The sequence below is a fragment of the Lachancea thermotolerans genome (assembly GCF_000142805.1).
Source record: "Lachancea thermotolerans CBS 6340 chromosome C complete sequence".
NCBI lineage: Eukaryota > Fungi > Ascomycota > Saccharomycetes > Saccharomycetales > Saccharomycetaceae > Lachancea > Lachancea thermotolerans.
The window spans coordinates 792,160-809,820 of record NC_013079.1 but is presented as its reverse complement, the minus strand read 5'-3'; the positions used below and the strand labels follow the sequence as shown (position 1 = coordinate 809,820).

At 48.7% G+C, this 17,661-nt stretch overlaps 8 protein-coding genes and 2 non-coding genes across 10 annotated transcripts, besides 1 other annotated feature; 7 read left to right on the top strand and 3 right to left on the bottom strand.

Annotated features, from left to right (window-relative positions):
* Nucleotides 1–344: 344 nt before the first annotated feature.
* On the top strand, nucleotides 345–1,625 carry WRS1 (tryptophan--tRNA ligase WRS1; the record flags this gene model as incomplete). The annotated part of the gene is made up of 1 exon (XM_002552597.1): nucleotides 345–1,625. One exon carries the CDS (start codon nucleotides 345–347, stop codon nucleotides 1,623–1,625), a length of 1,281 nt encoding a protein of 426 aa, XP_002552643.1.
* Nucleotides 1,626–1,724: 99 nt separating this feature from the next.
* Nucleotides 1,725–2,363, bottom strand: RIB3 (3,4-dihydroxy-2-butanone-4-phosphate synthase RIB3; the record flags this gene model as incomplete). Its single annotated transcript, XM_002552596.1, has 1 exon — nucleotides 1,725–2,363. One exon carries the CDS (start codon nucleotides 2,361–2,363, stop codon nucleotides 1,725–1,727), a length of 639 nt encoding a protein of 212 aa, XP_002552642.1.
* An 861-nt stretch (nucleotides 2,364–3,224) lies between these two features.
* KLTH0C09724g (KLTH0C09724p) lies at nucleotides 3,225–3,422 on the top strand (the record flags this gene model as incomplete). The annotated part of the gene is made up of 1 exon (XM_002552595.1): nucleotides 3,225–3,422. One exon carries the CDS (start codon nucleotides 3,225–3,227, stop codon nucleotides 3,420–3,422), a length of 198 nt encoding a protein of 65 aa, XP_002552641.1.
* Nucleotides 3,423–6,429: 3,007 nt separating this feature from the next.
* Nucleotides 6,430–6,936, top strand: KLTH0C09702g (KLTH0C09702p; the record flags this gene model as incomplete). Its single annotated transcript, XM_002552594.1, has 1 exon — nucleotides 6,430–6,936. One exon carries the CDS (start codon nucleotides 6,430–6,432, stop codon nucleotides 6,934–6,936), a length of 507 nt encoding a protein of 168 aa, XP_002552640.1.
* Nucleotides 6,937–7,014: 78 nt separating this feature from the next.
* Nucleotides 7,015–7,276: a long terminal repeat.
* A 67-nt stretch (nucleotides 7,277–7,343) lies between these two features.
* Nucleotides 7,344–7,433, top strand: KLTH0C09658r. The gene is given in 2 exon segments: nucleotides 7,344–7,380; nucleotides 7,398–7,433. It is a non-coding gene; the product is annotated as a tRNA-Arg (tRNA).
* Nucleotides 7,434–7,591: 158 nt separating this feature from the next.
* Nucleotides 7,592–9,400, bottom strand: PAC11 (dynein intermediate chain; the record flags this gene model as incomplete). The annotated part of the gene is made up of 1 exon (XM_002552593.1): nucleotides 7,592–9,400. The coding sequence occupies one exon, from the start codon at nucleotides 9,398–9,400 to the stop codon at nucleotides 7,592–7,594; it is 1,809 nt and encodes a 602-aa protein (XP_002552639.1).
* Nucleotides 9,401–9,510: 110 nt separating this feature from the next.
* Nucleotides 9,511–10,395, top strand: SLD5 (DNA replication protein SLD5; the record flags this gene model as incomplete). The annotated part of the gene is made up of 1 exon (XM_002552592.1): nucleotides 9,511–10,395. The coding sequence occupies one exon, from the start codon at nucleotides 9,511–9,513 to the stop codon at nucleotides 10,393–10,395; it is 885 nt and encodes a 294-aa protein (XP_002552638.1).
* Nucleotides 10,396–10,716: 321 nt separating this feature from the next.
* Nucleotides 10,717–10,807, top strand: SNR58. The gene has a single exon (XR_002432182.1). It is a non-coding gene; the product is annotated as a snR58 (small nucleolar RNA).
* A 298-nt stretch (nucleotides 10,808–11,105) lies between these two features.
* On the top strand, nucleotides 11,106–14,234 carry SDD3 (Sdd3p; the record flags this gene model as incomplete). Its single annotated transcript, XM_002552591.1, has 1 exon — nucleotides 11,106–14,234. One exon carries the CDS (start codon nucleotides 11,106–11,108, stop codon nucleotides 14,232–14,234), a length of 3,129 nt encoding a protein of 1,042 aa, XP_002552637.1.
* Nucleotides 14,235–14,621: 387 nt separating this feature from the next.
* Nucleotides 14,622–17,603, bottom strand: PKH1 (serine/threonine protein kinase PKH1; the record flags this gene model as incomplete). The annotated part of the gene is made up of 1 exon (XM_002552590.1): nucleotides 14,622–17,603. The coding sequence occupies one exon, from the start codon at nucleotides 17,601–17,603 to the stop codon at nucleotides 14,622–14,624; it is 2,982 nt and encodes a 993-aa protein (XP_002552636.1).
* Between the last annotated feature and the right edge of the window lie 58 nt (nucleotides 17,604–17,661).

The window sequence follows — 17,661 nt, the reverse complement described above, 5'->3', positions numbered from 1 at the left end:
GACCGGAGTTGACGCTGAAGCTCAGCGTCAGTGCGTTCGGAAGCTACATAGGACCTGTTTGTCTACGAAACTGCTGGTTTTGCTTCCCAAGCGATTGTAGTGGGTTTCCAATCTAGAGAAAAGATTTTAGAGCTCCTTCCAATACCAAGACTGATATTTGGGATGAAGGCAGTAGCTGGCGGGCACTACGAGGGCATTTTCTAGGCCAAATTCTCGCTATTTCGATATTTACTGTCTTCGGAGTCGCATTATCTACTGAAAAATTTTGGCTTGTATGGACTAGTCATCGCTCGAGAAGAGCTGTAAAATAGTAATTAAGCAAACAACTTACCAGTGAGTTGCCAATGACTGAACAAATATCACCTGCTGCGGCTAGCGAGAAGCTGGCGGACCTGTCCGTGAAAGAACAGAACATCACACCATGGGACGTGGAGGGCGCTGTTGATGAAAACGGTCAGTCCCAGGATATTGACTACGACAAGCTGATCAAGCAATTCGGAACCAAGGCTGTCGGTGAGGAAACCTTGCAGAGGTTCGAACAGGTGACAGGCCACAAGCCCCACCACTTCCTGCGCAAGGGCTTGTTTTTCAGTGAGCGTGACTTTAACAAGATCCTTGATCTGTACGAGCAAGGCAAGCCTTTCTTCCTGTACACAGGGAGAGGGCCCTCTTCGGACTCCATGCATCTGGGCCACATGGTACCATTTGTTTTCACTAAATGGCTACAGGATGTGTTCGACGCTCCGCTAGTAATTGAGTTGACCGACGACGAAAAGTTCTTGTTCAAGCAGAAACTAACCATCGAGGACGTCAAGCGCTTTGCTCGCCAGAACGCCAGCGACATCATCTCTGTCGGCTTCAACCCCCAGAAGACTTTTATTTTCTCAGACCTTGCTTACATGGGCGGCGGTTTCTACGAAACTGTCGTGAGAGTTTCCAGGCAAATCACAGGCTCCACTGCCAAGGCTGTCTTCGGTTTCAACGACTCTGACTGTATTGGTAAGTTCCACTTTGCCTCTATCCAGATTGCCTCCGCGTTCCCATCTTCGTACCCAGACGTTTTGGGAATTCCAAACAAGACACCTTGTCTGATTCCATGCGCGATCGACCAGGACCCATACTTCAGAGTGTGCAGAGACGTTGCCGAGAAACTGAAGTTCTCCAAGCCTGCGCTGATCCACTCTAAATTCTTCCCTGCTCTTCAAGGCTCTACCACGAAGATGAGTGCCTCAGACGACACTACAGCTATTTTCATGACCGACACTCCAAAGCAGATCCAGAAAAAGATCAATAAGTACGCTTTCTCCGGCGGTCAAGTGTCTATTGAGGACCACAGAAAGCTGGGCGGGAACCCGGACGTGGACGTAGCCTTCCAATACTTGAGCTTCTTCAAGGACGATGACGAGTTCCTGGAGGACGTTTACAACAAGTACAAGAGCGGCGAGCTCCTCTCCGGAGAAATGAAGAAGCTTTGTATCGACGTTCTTCAGGAGTTCGTTAAGGAATTCCAGGAACGCAAGGCTAGAGTTACTGATGAAGTCATTGACCAATTCATGCAGCCCCACAAGCTGGTTTGGGGCCAGCAGGAGAGACTGGTTCCAGTCAAGCCCAAAGAGAAGAAGTGAGGCGCCATGGCGACGCACGGCTACGTCTTTTAGATACAAGGTCTCGTTGCTATATAGTTTTTCAATGATGCGATAGATAATTAAACATCAAAGGGGGCCTCATGAGTTGTGCTTAGAAATGTACTCTTTTAGCTGCTCGATGGTGATGAGTGGAATGTCGAACTTCTGCTTCATCTTAAAGCAGTCGTCGCGCCGCATCATCAGCCCGTCCTCGTCTCTCACCAGCTCGCAGATGACGCCAACAGGAGCCTTTCCTGCCAGCTTGCACAGGTCTACCGCGGCCTCTGTGTGGCCGCCTCTCTGTAGGACGCCGCCGTCGACGGCCCTCAGAGGGACGATGTGGCCTGGCTTCAGGAAGTCCGCGGGCTTCGTCGAAGCGTCGGCCAGCTTTCTGCAAGTGAGGGCTCTGTCGTGCGCTGAGATTCCTGTGGTTGTTCCGTCCGCGAAGTCGCAGGTTATGGTGTACGCTGTGCCGTGACGGTCGTCCTGTGACGACTTGACGTCCATGCTGCGCATCAAGGGCAGGTCAATTCTGTCTGCGATTTCGTTGGTGAGTGGTGCACAGACGTAGCCCGAGGAGTACCGTACGAGGAACGCCATCTGCTCCTGGGTCACTCCCTCTGCGGCGCAGATCAGGTCTGCCTCGTTTTCCCGGCCTTCATCGTCCATGACCATCACGAATTTGTTCTGCTTGAAAAGCTCTAGCGCCTCTTCGAATGGCGTGAAGTTGTTTGACATAGTGGCTGATTGATTGCAAGCTTGGTGGCACAAGATCTTCCTTGCCGGTAGAGCTGCTGAAGATTGAATCTAGTTCGCGGCAAGATCAATTGTTCCGGATAGGCCTTTAAAGTGGATTTGTCATGTCGTATAATGTGCTATCTTAAGGCGTGGGATGCAAGTACCTTCAGCTGATGAAAAGGCCGTTAGGTGCCCGTCTGAATACTTCCGCGCCGCGTCCACGACTGCTGAGCCTTCAGGTGGCTTCGGAATAAGAATACGGGGCTTGGCAAAGCGAGAAGCGCAGACGTGAGTCACATAGTCACGTGACTGCGCTTCGAAGTGCCAAGGCAAACTGCAAGCCCAATCTGTATGGCCAGTTCAGCTTTCAGTGATGCTACGTGGCGTTCCGCACTGGTTCTGGCGGCTCAGCAGCACGCTTGGGGCGAGTTGTGTAGCGATAGGTACGTGTCTTTTGTGACGAAGTGACACGCTGGCCATGCCGCTTGAGGACAGCAGCAGCGCCCCCGGCATGCTTGTCGCGCGGGCTTCCAGTGTCCTGGCTGAGCTGCGTCAACATGCCTGACGCCGGACTCCTAGCACTCCTCCTGATGGCGGCGCTCGTAACAATGAGGCCAGCAACATGCCTAGCGGCACTCTTCTCGGAAACAAGTGCTCGGCGATTTAAACAGCACAAAAAACGTTCTCTGATGGCTCGGGTGCAGCCTGGTGGGGCCCACAAGTTTCTGAACGCTAGGTCTGAAGCGGTCGGTATCTTTTCACGTGATTTACGGCTACTACGAGCTATCGCAGGCGCGATATTTTGCGAGCTTGGCACACTTGAGGCGATCTAGGGGCAAGACAGTGCCAGCAAAGCTCGCAATGGTCGACGAAAAGAAGCCAAGTACAATTCGGCGGTTGGTTGCCGTTGTTGTATCAATCGGGGTTATAAATATTCTCATCGACGGTTGCAAGTTTATTCTGAAGCGCGCTTTGTCACCCGTCACCAACGCGGTGTATGGGAACCCGGACCCATACTCTGCGCTTTTCAAGTCAAACAACTCTCTTTTCCTTCTCTAATGGCCTTTGGCCTGCCTTTCGTTGTTATTTGGGCCAAAATGCGCTGCTCTAAGTTCTTATATGATTTTATCCTGTCATATTAGAAAAGCGACCTGACATCTAGGTTATTCGGGTACTCGCGGAACTACCTCCGCTTTAAAGGCTATTTAGGTATAGTTCTTGATTCCTTGGTCATCAGTCAAATAAAACTTGTATACCCGACTCTGTCATTGCCGATAAAGAACTCGAAGAAAGTTTATGTTCCATTGCATACTTTCTGAGAATTAAAACTCCGTCAATTTCGCTTTTTCTATCTTCTCCCGATCTTTTTCCAACTTAATTGTATTTTTATCATCGTTTTGACGGTGGCCCTAAAATAGGATACCGTTTGACTGGCTTTCTTCACCCTTGCTCCACCGCATGAATCCACAGAACAAATAGAATGCCAGTTGAACCTATAATGACCGATGAGGATGAGCCGAGTGACTTTTGGCGCTCAGTTGGCCAGATAACGAGAATGCTAGTGGCAGTGGCTGCCTACTTTTAGTACGCGGGGCGTTTGGGCATAACTATGCCTGAAAGTAAGCCTAGTATCCTTCGAGGCTTAGCAGCCACCATAATAGCATTTCTGGTAACCTTCGCTGTCAGCTTATGTTACGGTTCTGGTCTACGGCAAATTACGTCTCTAACTGCTGAAGCGACTGGGGAAAAACAGGAAACAATGGATGTGCCCCGCTTAAACAATAGCGCTCTGATGACCGCTACCTGGAACTTCTCCATATTTTTAGTGGGTGCAAGCGCATCAATCCCCTGTTTTACGCTAACAAGACTATTTATTCTATCCTATTGAAGAAGAAGGCGATATCCCGGTCGTTAAGCATCCCGCGGAATTCCTTGGGCTATTAGCGGTATCTCATGTGGGCATACATGGTCCTGGCGACAAGCTCTTGCAAGTCCGGCGTAGCCACCCCATATAGTCACGTGGATACGCCTTATTATAAAGTTATTGTCGGCGCGGAAGATCTCGATCTTGGCAATCTTAGGCCTCGGGCTACGACAGCACCAGCCAAGCGGATAATGACCAGTGAAGAGAAGCCTGAGCGGAGGCCAGGCCTCCTTAGAAGTTCAGTAGCCAACATAGTCGCGGTTCTAGTGGCAAGTGTGGTTACTAGTTACTGCTCGATATTTATGAATGATTCTTTCTCCTGCTAATGAGTAGATGATGAATCATCCAGATGCTGTCAGAGCATTGTTTATCAAAATCAGTGCTATAATGACTCTTGTCCCACTATTGTGCTCCCTCTCAGCAATTGCTTGGGTGGCGTATCGCTCCTTCAAGTTCACGAGAAAGCTGATTCGCTCCTCCTGAGTCGTGATCCGGTAGTGCCGTAGCTGACGGCCCCGTCAGAGCATATTTACACATATATTGTGCTTCCCTAGACAAGTGCATTAACCTCAGACATCCTACTCACTCCAACTCAGTGCTAATTTTCGATGTCAACACCATTGTTTATAAACAAAATAGCCCAGCCAGCAGAGTGGTGACTCGCCCGTCAAAGCTCTCTTGGTGCTGTAAGTCATCACGCAGGTCTACGTGGCTCTGGTGAGAAGCTTCTGCAAGTCCGGTGCAGTCGCCAAGAGAGGTCACGTGTGTGACGTTAATACGTTCCTAGTCATTTTCCAACGGCGTTAGAAACAGTAAGCTTGGCTATTCCAGGCTCGAGAAGGCGATCTCTCGGTCATTGAGGATCCCACGGGATCGCTTGGACTTTTAACGCAATGCCATGCGGGTCTATATGGCCCTGACAGCGGGCGCTTGCAAGTCCGGCAGGGTCCATGTCTTAGTTACGTGATATGCGGCTATCATAAGTTATCGCAAGTCAAAATACTTCGGGCTTTACGCTCCCTCCCTCTGGGGGCGAGATAGTACCAGCAAAGTTTGCGATGACCGACGAAAAGAAGCCAAGTACGACCAGACTTATGGTAGCCACTGCAGTGGCATTCCTTGGGGCGGTAATTGCCAGCAAATGCTGTGCGCTTGGCCTATTGCGCGTTGCATCTCCAATCCGCGACGCAATAACAGAAGAACCGAGATCGGTTGCTGCATTCCAAATAACAAATGGCGTTCTGATGTCCATTTTCGGGCTCGTTTTCGTCCCTGCAATTGCTATATGGGTATCAATACGCAGTTTTTCGTTTATAGGTAAATCCGTCCTGTCCTATTGAATACTGCTTCGAATTTTAGCCCATTGAGGCTTCGTGGGACTGTTTGGGTTTTTAACACTACATTGACGTACTCGAGTAATGCCATGGTATGTATAATTTATTTTATGTGTAACGGCCAAGCTCATAAGTTTCTGACTGGGAAGTTAACTTTCAGTTTAAAGGATGACATAAGTAAACAAAGAAACCCAGCATATCAAGGTCGCAACGTCAAGCTGCCTGAAAGCATGTGAAATGTCATGCGGTACCAAATAGCTCTACTCGAGTCTGCATGGCTCTGACGAAAAGCAACTTGCAAGTCCGGCAGGGTCCATGTCTTAGTCACGTGACATGCGGCTATCATAAGTTACCGCAAGTCAAAATACTTCGGGCTTTACACTCCCTCCCTCTGGGGGCGAGATAGTACCAGCAAAGTTTGCAATGACCGACTAAAAGAAGCCAAGTACGACCAGACATATGGTAGCTTCTACAGTGGCAGTGGCAGTGACATTATTCTTCAGCAAATGTTGCGTGTCTGCTATATTGCATATTATATCGCCAATTTCCGAGATGGTGAGAGAAAGTCCGAAGTCAGCCGCTGCCTTCCAAATAACAAACGGTGTTCCGATGTCCATTTTCATGCTTGTTGGCTTCCCATTAATGGTTATGTGGGCAGCAGTGCAGTGCTGCAATTTTATAAGAGAACTCGTCCTGTCATATTAAAAAATGATTGAGCCTCTTGGCCATTGAGACTTTGTGGTTTTATTCCCATCTCGAGCTCGGCTGTCCAAATCCTCGGGCTACGAAAGCATCAACCAAGCGTACCATGTCCAATGAAGAGAAGCCTGAGAGAAAGTCGGGTCTCCTTCGGAGCTCGGCAGCCAATGTACTAGCAACTCTAGCCGCAGTGGCTGCCTGCCTGTTTTGCTCGATGCGTTTGGGAAGTATTTTGAAACCTATCAGAAAGGCAATGGAAGAAAATTCGGGTGCTACCCGTGATTTAATATTCAAGGTTGGCCAAGTAGTGTCACTCTCAGCCCTTGCTTCCTTGCCTGTATTTGTTATATGGACGACTTATCGTTCCTTCAAGTTCACAAGAGAGCTTTCCGCTCCTTCTGAGCAACGGCCCAGCTGCGCAATAGCCGGCAGCCCTACAGGAATATGTATACCTCTTAAGTGTTCGAGAAAGAGATATACAAATTCAAGTGATCTTGTTCATTGCAATTCGCTGCGAACTTTCAATATCAATAGCAGTATAAGTGAAGAGACCTCCATTCTTCGGGCCCCAGCCCGTATTAAACATAACGGTCTAATTTCTTATGAAGCAACTTGAAAGTACTAGGCTTGTAAGTATCCACGATCGCTGCTCGATGCCCACTTAATATTATGAGTGTCATCCTTTAAGCTTAATTGTCGTAGGTTATTATGAGCTTCTGGATTATGATGAAGTTGGCGGTTAATAGCCTCTATACGGTCGCGATTATTCTTCTATCCGAGGATCCTTTTTCCTTTTCTTCTACTTAATCTCATACTGAGCCTTGGATGCAGTAGTACTTATAGTTATAGATCCGGAGACCTAGAGCAAGCCTCATTATCTCTAGTGTTCCTCATTATCTCTGATGTTGTTCCTTCGTTGTCTCAGAATATCCTTGTTCCATTATTGTTTATTGACATTAATAAAACGCACACACATATAATATATAATCGAGTGTTCACTATCATCTTTCAACAAGCTTCTTATTCCTCGTGGCCCAATGGTCACGGCGTCTGGCTACGATTGTATCCACTTCTGAAACCAGAAGATTCCAGGTTCGACTCCTGGCGGGGAAGGAGCATATTTTTTTGAATATTCTCTCCATGGCTGACACTGAATAACATGCACGTCGGGGATTCAAATAGTTGGCTGCGGTGTGCCCTACTTTCCGCTTATGTCTATGCTTCTTAGTATTTTGTTGAATATTACACTCTATGTAAAGCTCACAATCGGCTTAGTCGCGCAGCAAAACCTCTACACAGCGCTGGACCGCGGAGTCACCGCCCAGTACGACGAAAAACCTGTTTCTCTCTTGCAAAGTCTTGAAGCTGGCGAAAAAGCTGAATCCCTCACAGTGCTCTACGCTAATACTAAAAAGCTCAGCCGGCCTCTTGGGCGCAGACCATGCGACCGCGCCAGTCGGCGAGAACTCCGGCAGCAGTCGGAGGTCGTAGACCTGCAGCGCTGCGGGCGTGAGCACAAACACGTAGTGGCGCTCCTCGTGGCTGACCCATTCGCAGCTGACAACTGGATGGTCCAGCTCAATCTGGGTCACTTTCTTGCAATTGATTACGTCCCAGACAGCGCACTCCCAGTCCATGCTGGACGAAAGCAGCAAGTTTGGAGCGCTCCTGCAGGTGTACAGACCTGTGACGGGCAGGGAATGGAAAAGCGTAGTCTCTTGGAGGCCTTCAGCGACCGTTGGCGCTGGCGCCTGTGCGTCAGGGACAAACCCGTTGTTCTGTGCATCGACTGAGACACTGCGTGTCTCCAAATCATGGGTATTGACCTTGTAAATGCCGCCGTCCTCGCACCCGAGGTAAAGCATACTGGGGTCCTGCGGCATTGTGACAATAGACGTAACAGCCACCTCGTCATACCGAGAAAGCAGTTCCAATTGCGGCTTGAATGATGCCTGCAATTTCGTCTCTTCAGGCGCGTTTCCCCCGCCTATCAGCGCCGAAGGCGGCAGCGGCAAGACCTTAAAGTGCGATGAGAACCCGCTCGAGACAGGGTTTTGGTAGGGTTCCATGGTCAGCACATCCAGCTCGCTGACCGTACCGTCTGTGCTTCCCACGAGCACGCGAGGCTCTGTTGTGTGGTATTGCCAGAGCGCGAACGCAGGATAGTGATGGAAGTTGCGGGCTATAATGTTGCGCTCGACAGCCAATGATCCGTCGGCGCTCGCTGCCGCACGCATTTCGTAGAGGATAGTCTTGCCATTGTATGAAGTCAGAAGTACCGACACTATCTTGGAGCCTTTTCTGCGTAGAAACTCCCCTCGTAGAAGAGCCTGCCCTCTGAACTCCACCGCGTCCACCAGCTCTGCAGTGCTGAGTCTGTAAACTGCAGCCACACTGCTGGTACACTGAGGAGCGTTCTCATCGGCGTGCTGCAGGACTGCAAGCGTCAGTTCAGCGTGATAGTCAATCCAAACACACTTTGCTCCGCCTGCGAGCGAGAGTGCCGGTCCCAGCGAGTGTGTCACATGGAATTGCTGCATATTATCGAGCTCTTTCTGCGTAAGCGACAGCCTGTCCTGATCCAGCGCTTCCAGCAGCGAGAACGACCTGGTGCCGATAGTCAGCGCCTGGTTCTCAACAACATACGGTGTGACGACGCGAGGCTTGGCGGCGGCCTCTGCGTGCTCTCCAAGACGTGCGTCGGGAGATCCTGGTGAGTGGGGCGAACGAGAGGCCTCTTCTGCCTGCACATCTGCTACAGAGACGTCCTGCGACTCTTTGGGATTCTCTTCCTCTTTGAACTCCACCGGTTCCGTTTGAATGCCCTTTTCATATGTAATTAGCCCGGGAAAAGCGTCTGGCGCGCGTTCTGGCGCCTCTGCGCCTTCCGCGTCCTCGGTCTGGGTCCCAACACTCACGGTCTCGGTGTTTACCTGGGGCGCATTAGTCGTAGTTCTCAGCAGATGTTTCACTAGATCATCAGACGAACAGGCCGTGTTTGATACCTGCACGTGTCTCCGTCGTTCCCTCAGCTCCTGAAGCTTCCGCTTCTTCTCTTCCAGCTGTTGTAGTCTATCCATAGGGCATCGAGCTGTTCTTGCAAGTTATCAAAGAGTTCTTTCCACCAGATCTATCTTGTAAAAAGCTGTAACCGTCGCCACAGCGAGAGCAGGACCCCCGGCCTCACGACATGAACATCGACATCGATGACATCCTAGCAGACTTAGACAGAGACACGACGGCTGTAGACCAGACTCTCACGTCGCAGGGTCAAAACGACACAACCGTATTTGGGAGCGATGTGCCGGGGAGCGACAAAGCGGGCGGGGCCGCAGTCTCGCCTGTGCGAGACTTTGAAGCGCTGATGACACACTGGAGAAACGAGCGGCTGAGTCCGGAACTCCTGCCGTACCCGCACGCGCTCATGGCCCGCATGCTGCGCCGTGTGCAAGAGCAGCTGGAACACATAGAATGCATTTCGATGGGATACCTGGAGACCCTTGGCGAGGAAGATAACGACGCGGCTGGCGACAGCGGGAGCAACAGCAATGTGCTCAACAAACTGCCGCTGCTGTGCATGGAGGCGGACCTAGAAAGGCTCAAGTTTGTGCTGCGCAGCTACGTGCGCTGCCGTCTCGCGAAGGTAGACAAGTATAGCTTGTACCTGCGACAACTGGCGCAGGATAACGAGCGCATGGTTCCGCTTAGTGGCCTACTCTCGCGGCAGGAGCTGGAGTACCATGAGCGGCACTCAGCGATCCTTCTCAAACTGCTCAACAACACCATTCTGCGTCACATGCCGCCCGAGCTGCAGGCCGTGGACGACAACGAGGGTAGCGTAAAGATGGTCGAGGAACCCGAATGGGACCGCTTCGTTTTCGTCTACGTTCGCGGGCCCAGTTCCCCACGGGACCCTGACCCGGCGCTCGAGGTCGGCCCGGACGGCCAGTGCTTTTACAACGTTATGATCCAAGGACTGCGCGAAGAGGTCGAACTCACGGTCGGCGGTATCTACGTGATGCGCTACAACGTCGTCAGGGAGCTCATAATGGAAGGCAAAGTCGAGCTGATATGACTAGGGCATCCGCGCTGTTTGGAATTCGAGGTTTTAGCCCTAACTCGCAAGCCCTCAACCACTGATTCACGTGCTTATCACGTGAACAACTCTGAAAAAAATTTCACCAGATTTTTAGCCATCTCGCTCAATAATATTTACTTCATCTCTTAATGAACAGTTTTTAATAGTCCAGGGAATAAACGTCTCAGCGTAGCGGTTTCCACTGGGTCCAAGCAGCGCCGTTGAGCGCGACTCGCAGTCTAGGTACGCATTAAAAGGACATCGCATTTGGAAATGCGAGCTGATTGAAGCTACCGTGACGCGTTTCAACAAGCTGGATAGCCTTTAATGATGATATAAAATACAATTTTAGACGTTAGACTTCTGATTCTCAAGGAAGAAAACGTATAGATATCTGATCAATGTGCTAGTGGATTTGTAGAATGTAGAAGTTTCGGGATAGTGCTTGCTGGTCTCGCTGCAGGGCAAGGCTACGCTTTGTCTGCGCACAGCAGGGTCCTTCTGAACAAAGTACTCCTACGCCGATATTCTTGCATAGGAAAGTAACAACGGCTGGCGGTGCTGAGGCTCCCTAATGATTTGAATCGACATGTCTGAACTTTCGCGGCCGATATTCTTGAAATTTCGCTCCTCGATCGCTAACAAGACTTTTCAATCAACGTTACACTCCTGAGGAAGGCGCACTGTGGCAAAAAAGAGCAACAAAAATGGCGTTCAACAAGCTCGTATCTTTCCAGGTTGAGTACGCTCCGCAGTACCACCTAGCCAAGTACGTGTCGCCGCGCACGCGGCTTCAACTCGTCCACATCAACAACAAGGCGTCCCCGCTGGTGCAGGGTTATTTCGCGGTGGCGACCGAATGTCCTACAGACTCCGGTGTGCCCCATACGCTGGAGCATTTGATATTCATGGGGTCTAAGAAGTTCCCTTACAAGGGTCTACTAGACACTGCGGGCAACTTGTGCATGTCTTCGACGAACGCGTGGACGGCAACGGACCAGACTGTATATACACTAACATCTGCGGGCTGGCAAGGGTTCAAGAAGCTCCTTCCAGTATATCTAGACCACGTTCTTCACCCAACCATCACGGATGATGCCTGCACGACTGAGGTTTACCACGTCGACCCAGAAGACTTGCAGGAGAAAGGTGTGGTGTTCAGCGAGATGGAGGGTATAGAGTCTCAAAGCTGGTTCATCACTATGCTCGAGAAACAGAGACAGATGTTCCCTGAAGGAAGCGGCTACCGTTCTGAGACCGGCGGCCTCACCAGCCAGCTAAGACACTTGACCAACGAAGAAATCAGGCAATTCCACAAAGACATGTACTCACCCGAGAATCTCTGTCTTATCATCTGCGGTAACGTTCCTGAAGACGAACTGCTGAGCATTCTGACTCAGTTCGATGAAACGCTGCCTGAGTTCAAGGGCGACCGCCGCAGGCCCTTCCTCGACAGCAAAGAATCTCAAATTCCCGTCAAGAGGACGCAGACTATTGAGACAGAAATCGAATTCCCTGAAACAGATGAGTCCCAGGGTGAGATTCTAATGTCTTGGATTGCCGAGCCCTACTCTTCGCACCTCGAAGATCTTGCCGTCTCTATATTGATGGACTACTTCACCAAAACTGCGCTTGCGCCTTTCAACAGCCAACTGGTTGAGATAGATGATCCATATGCAAACTTTGCAGACTACTGGACAGACGACTTCATGCGCACAATCATGAATCTGAACTTTCACGGAGTCCCTGTCAAGCGACTGGGCGAGGCAAAGGAGAAAGTGCTTGACATCTTGAAGAGCCACAAGATTGATATATCCCGCATTAGACAGGTCCTTGAAAATGGCAAATGGGACTATGTCATGGACTGTGAGAAAAATGGGTGTACGTTGCTAAGTCAAACGTGTATAACAGACTTCCTCTACGGTGATGAGAGCGGCGAGATTCTTGAACAGAGCATCAAAGATCTGAAAGATTTCGATGTTCTCTCCAGCTGGACCGTGGACGAGTGGCAGAATCTGTTGAAGAAAGTATTCATTAAAAACCATCCCGTCATCGTTCTGGGGAAACCAAGCATGGAGCTTTACAAGCGCTTGCAGGACGAGAAAGAGGAGAGAACCAAGCAAGCGGAACAGAAACTGGGAAAGAAGGGCAAAGAGATGCTCAAGGAAAGGCTTGAAGAGGCCATCCGCCACAACTCAGTTGAAGTACCATCTGATCTTCTAAGAGAATTCGTGATAGAAGAGCCAGAGAAAAGTGTGGACTTCATCAGCACAGAAGGTGTGTCCACTGTTTCCAGCACAAAAGAGGTCACAGAGAGCCCATTGGCTCAAAGAATCCTGAAGTCTAAGCCAGAAAACTTTCCTTTCTTCCTCCGCCTGGAACAGTTTCCATCCCAGTTTATCGAACTTCGTGTTTTGCTGAACTCGGCCAAAGTCAAGGATGTCACTCTGCTTCCTTTGTACCATGTTATCTGTGAATTGTTCTCCATGCCTATGAAAGCTGAAGATGGATCTATCATCAGCTTTGAAAGCGTGGTCTCAGCTCTAAAATCGGAAACTGTTGACTCTCAAATATCCTTGGGCCCAAGCCGGAGTTTTCCCGACTTGCTCGAGATCCAGATTTCGTGTAAGAATGCGGATTACGAAAACGCTGTAAAATGGATTAAGCACTGCCTCTTTGACATGGTATTTGATGAAAAGAGAGTGCGCGTTTTGCTTGAAAAATATTTGAGCTCCATTGTTGAAATCAAAAGAGAAGGCGAATCTATGGTTCGTTCTTTGTTCGATAGACACTTTTATACCGCAAGAACAATGAAGAAATCAACAGATGCATTGTTCGTGGAAGAAATAATCGAGGATATATTGGACGATATTGATGACGGAAAATTTAAAAAGGAAGTATTGCCTCAGCTGAATGCAATGAGAGATCAAATGGTTGCCGACCTGCACTCTTACCATATTTTGATATTTGGTGATATCGAAAAGCTAAACAATGTTTATGAGCCTTGGCTGCCCGTAGCTGCCAGAGCAAGCAAGGGAAAATCTGCTATTACTGATGTTCCTCCTGTCCCTCGCCTAATTGATTGCCTTTCTCCTCTCGGGAACCATCCTAAAGGTGTTGCTCATATTATCACAACACCTGCATCTGAGTCATCATATATGACAACTGCAACTAAGCTTGATCTTGGCAATGATTATTCTCACCCAGACTATGCGACTTTATGTCTAGCTGCTGAATACTTGGAGTGTGTCGAAGGGCCATTTTGGAAAGGAATCCGTGGCTCGGGTTTAGCTTACGGGGCAAATATTGTTAAAATGTCCGAATCCGATGCAATTGGGTTTTCAGTCTATCGCGGAGCAGATGTCATTGAATGTTACAAAACTGCAAGAAATATAGTCAACGACTATGCCTCCGGCAAATGTGATATTGAGCCGCAATTACTACAGGGTGCTATGAGTAGTATTATAAATGGAATTGCAACAGCTGAATCAGATTACTTCTCAGCCGCATTGATGAAATATATTGATGACTATTGTCGGAAAAGAGGTCCAGATTTCAACCAGGCTTTCCTGCAAAGGTTAGGGATGGTAACTGTTTCTGACATTCAAGCAGCGCTCGCGAAGTATTTCACAAGCATCTTCGACGCCAACACATCGAGTGTTTTCATAAGTTGTCACCCTGGAAAGCTTGAAACAATACAGGCCTTTCTTGAGAAAGAGGGGTACAAAGTTATCGTCGAAGAGCTGGAGGATGAAAGCGACGAGGACAGTGAAGCTGAAAGCGACGAGGACAGTGAAGCTGAAAGCGACGAGGTGAGTACAAATGAGAGCGAATAAATTCAGTTAATGCTCCTGTCTTCCACAAAGTGTTACTTCACCATGAAGAAAGGCTGCTCTGTCGGTCAACTATCATGGTATTCTTGCGTTACCTCTAACTTTGAAGCTTGGCTTCGAAATGGGTCTGTGTGGGATTCATTCTGATCGAAATCCCAAGGTAAAAAGTTGTCCACAATGAAATGCGTTTTTCTTGTTGGAATCCTCGATGAGAGAGAATTGAGGCCCCTGCAAGAGCGCAGACGTTGCCTGTCGCAAAGCTCCGAATTCCTTGCCAAAGCAAAGAACATTTCTCTGTATATTGTAGATTTACCGCCCTGCGCAGCAGGGTGACTTTAATTAAAGATATAAAAGCTCACCAGTCAACTTCGAGCATTCGATACATTAAACTCACCTTCTTAGTGGCCTGTCCGACCTCGCGAGCATCCGTGAACTTTTACCGGAAATAACTCTTGAGTTCCCGCCAATGGAGTGCCCATTCTTCGCAGAAAAGTCGGGCTGCATGCTATGGTTGTCATTCAAAAGAGACTCAGTTGGAAGGCCGTTCACAAGTTTTCCAGAAAGAGGAACTGGCTTCGCAAGTTTCTTGCCCTGCTTGCCCTTTGAGCTAACAAAAGTGTCGAAAAGCCGCTCCTGCTTCCCGCCTGCAGAGTTGAGCGAGGCAGATAAAGCAAATGAGCTCTTTGATGGTGACTTGGTAAGGGAAGAAGATTTGGGTACAGATGGAGACTTAGGCGAAGCTCGTACAAAAGTTGACGATGCTTCACTTCCAAATGAAGCGGTCGATGCGAGTCCAGGGCTTGCAAGTTGCGCCGCTCTGCTAGCTATACCACTAGGATCCTCAGCTTTGTTTTTCAGTAATAACCGGTCGTGGTTCAATTTGACGCTTTTTGTCAAGGATGGCAACCACGTAGTGTCGCTTGTGTCACACTTGAAAATGAACGACTTGAAAGGCGTTTCAATCACGAAGTTCATCTCCTTTGTATCCTGGGGTCTCCCTCCCACAATTTCTTTGATTTTGGTTCCTTTTTGGGACAGATTGATATCGTATTCGAGGTCAAAGAAAAGATTGGTCTCAGGCTGCAGTTTGTTTCTCTTAACAAAAATCAAACAGCGTCCAAATGTGGTTATAACAGCAACTTTCCTCAAAAACTCGCTACCTGGCAAGAGCTCAGGTTTTTCGGTGTCTTCTGCCTTAACCTGGAAAAGCTTCTTGAACTTATTAGAAACAGCATGTGTTTCAGTATCCTCTGTGGTAGGCTTTTTGAAAAGGTCAGCTACTACGTCTTCTGGGATATCCCATTCTAAGTAGTAACCCTTTTCAGAAAGCACGCTGTTGGCACTTTCATTCCGAAAGCCAGTAACGCCGCCACCTGAACGTGCAACTTGCGAAAGTAAAGTAGTACGCTGTGACGACTTTTCTGGGTCAACTAAAGATGCGCCCGACTTACTGATGCGCTTTTCGAGGAATGAAGTTTTTGAAGTAGTCATTTCAAGCTCTCCCATCTTTAACACTCTCTCGTCGAGACTCTTCAGGTAAAAAGACCATAATATATCAGTTTTAGACATCGGAGGCACTGCTGGTGCCAGATTCATGGCTGTTGAAATAGCAGCAGAGGGTAAGGCACGATCGGAAGAACGCGCAGCGGGCGCTGTATGAGGAGGCCTTGGTGAAGCAGTTTTCCCAGGGGCACCATCTTGAGACGCGTCCGTTCGCTTTGACAGTGATGTCGCTGGCGAAGATTTAGGCGCCTTTTTCATTAAGGCTTGCGCAGCAGCAGAAGCGGCGCTGGTGGTCCTTCGGTTGTTCTGCCTCCTATTATTTATCTCACGCTTTGCGTTCTCCAAGATTTGAGCGGTTCTCGCATCAGATGCAGGCTTGGAGGCTACCGGCTTTTTGTTGTCAGGAGTTGGCTCTGGTGTGGTGGGCAGAGAAGAAGAGCTTGAGCGCGGAGTTTTCTTAGGCATGTTGATAATAAGGTGAGGCTTTGCTTCTTTCAATGCAGGAACTGGTTGCATAGCTTTCGCTGTTATTTTGTATGGTGCAATCTCTGGAGGGTCTGTGTCCCAAACACTGCCGTCGTGGAAGTTTGTGTCCTTGAAAAAGTGATGCTTTTTAACCTGAAGTGTGTCCAACCTTTGTTCCGGGTTTTTGACCAAGATCTGCTTTATCAGGTCTCTTATAATCAGTGGGAACCCCGCTGTAAATGCATATTGGACTTTCATAACTTTCTGAAATGTGAGATATTCGTTAGTGGCTTTGAAAGGAGGCTTTCCCGCGATCATTTGAAAGAGGATGCAACCAAATGCCCAAATATCACATTTGTAGTCGACATAGTTGTCATTCAACAACTCTGGAGAAACATATTCGGCAGTCCCTACGAATGACTTCGATCTTTCCAGTAAGTTGTACGTCTGAGTGGTTTCGTCTTTTTCCACAAGCTTCGCGGTACCGAAGTCAGTCAACTTGACCTTCATGTCCTTGTCTAAAAGAATATTTTCTGGCTTGATGTCTCTATGAATGACACCTTTTTGATGCAGATAGTCGATTGCATCGAGAATCTGTGCGGAGTAATAAACTGAACAATCTTGGTTCAAACTGCCATACTTTTTGATGACAGACAAGAAATCGCCATTTGGAGCGTATTCTAACAAGAAGTAAAGGCTAGCTTCATCTTGAAAAGTGAAGTAGAGCTTGATGATTCCTCTACCGTCGTTGAGCCTCTGTAATGTGTTCTTCTCAATGTTAACATATTTCACCTTTTTTTGGCGGATCAAATACTCCTTGTTCAAAACCTTTACCGCGTACTTCTTCCCGCTGTCAATAGAACGCGCAAGCATAACAGTTGAATAGGAGCCGTCGCCCAAAACTTCACCAAATTTGAAATCCTTGATCCCTTTTTTTATGACGTGTCGAGCTGTAACGCCAGTTTCAGGGTTAACCACCTCCTTGACAATCTTCGCGGCCCCCCGCTCTGCCCATTCCTCTTGCCTTCTGCGCATTGCCTCGTTCATGGTCATTTCTTTGATAGACATGTTAGAACCTGAGGTGTCCGCGCTGTTGTCGTCGCTGCTCAGACTGATAGCTTCGTCGTTCTGGTCCGACCGCAGCTGTCCCGAATCACCGTTATGAATTTGTATGAACTTGTCAGTATTGGTCAGAGCCTTCTCCATCAAAGGCGGCCTAGGGACATTTTGCCCGTAGATGTGACGCGACGAGTTGTACCCTCTCGATGCCTGCAAACTATCGGGAACTGACTGCGTGGACATGTCTTTTTCAGGTGGTAGCAGCGTGAAGCCGGGGGTTGTTCTGTCGTGATGACCGTCCGTTTCGTTTTCGGGAATTAGAGGTCTTTCAAACCTGAAAGACATGATGTACTAAAGAAGCGTAGGAGTTGCGGATCTTATTCTGAGAAAAACAAATATTGGC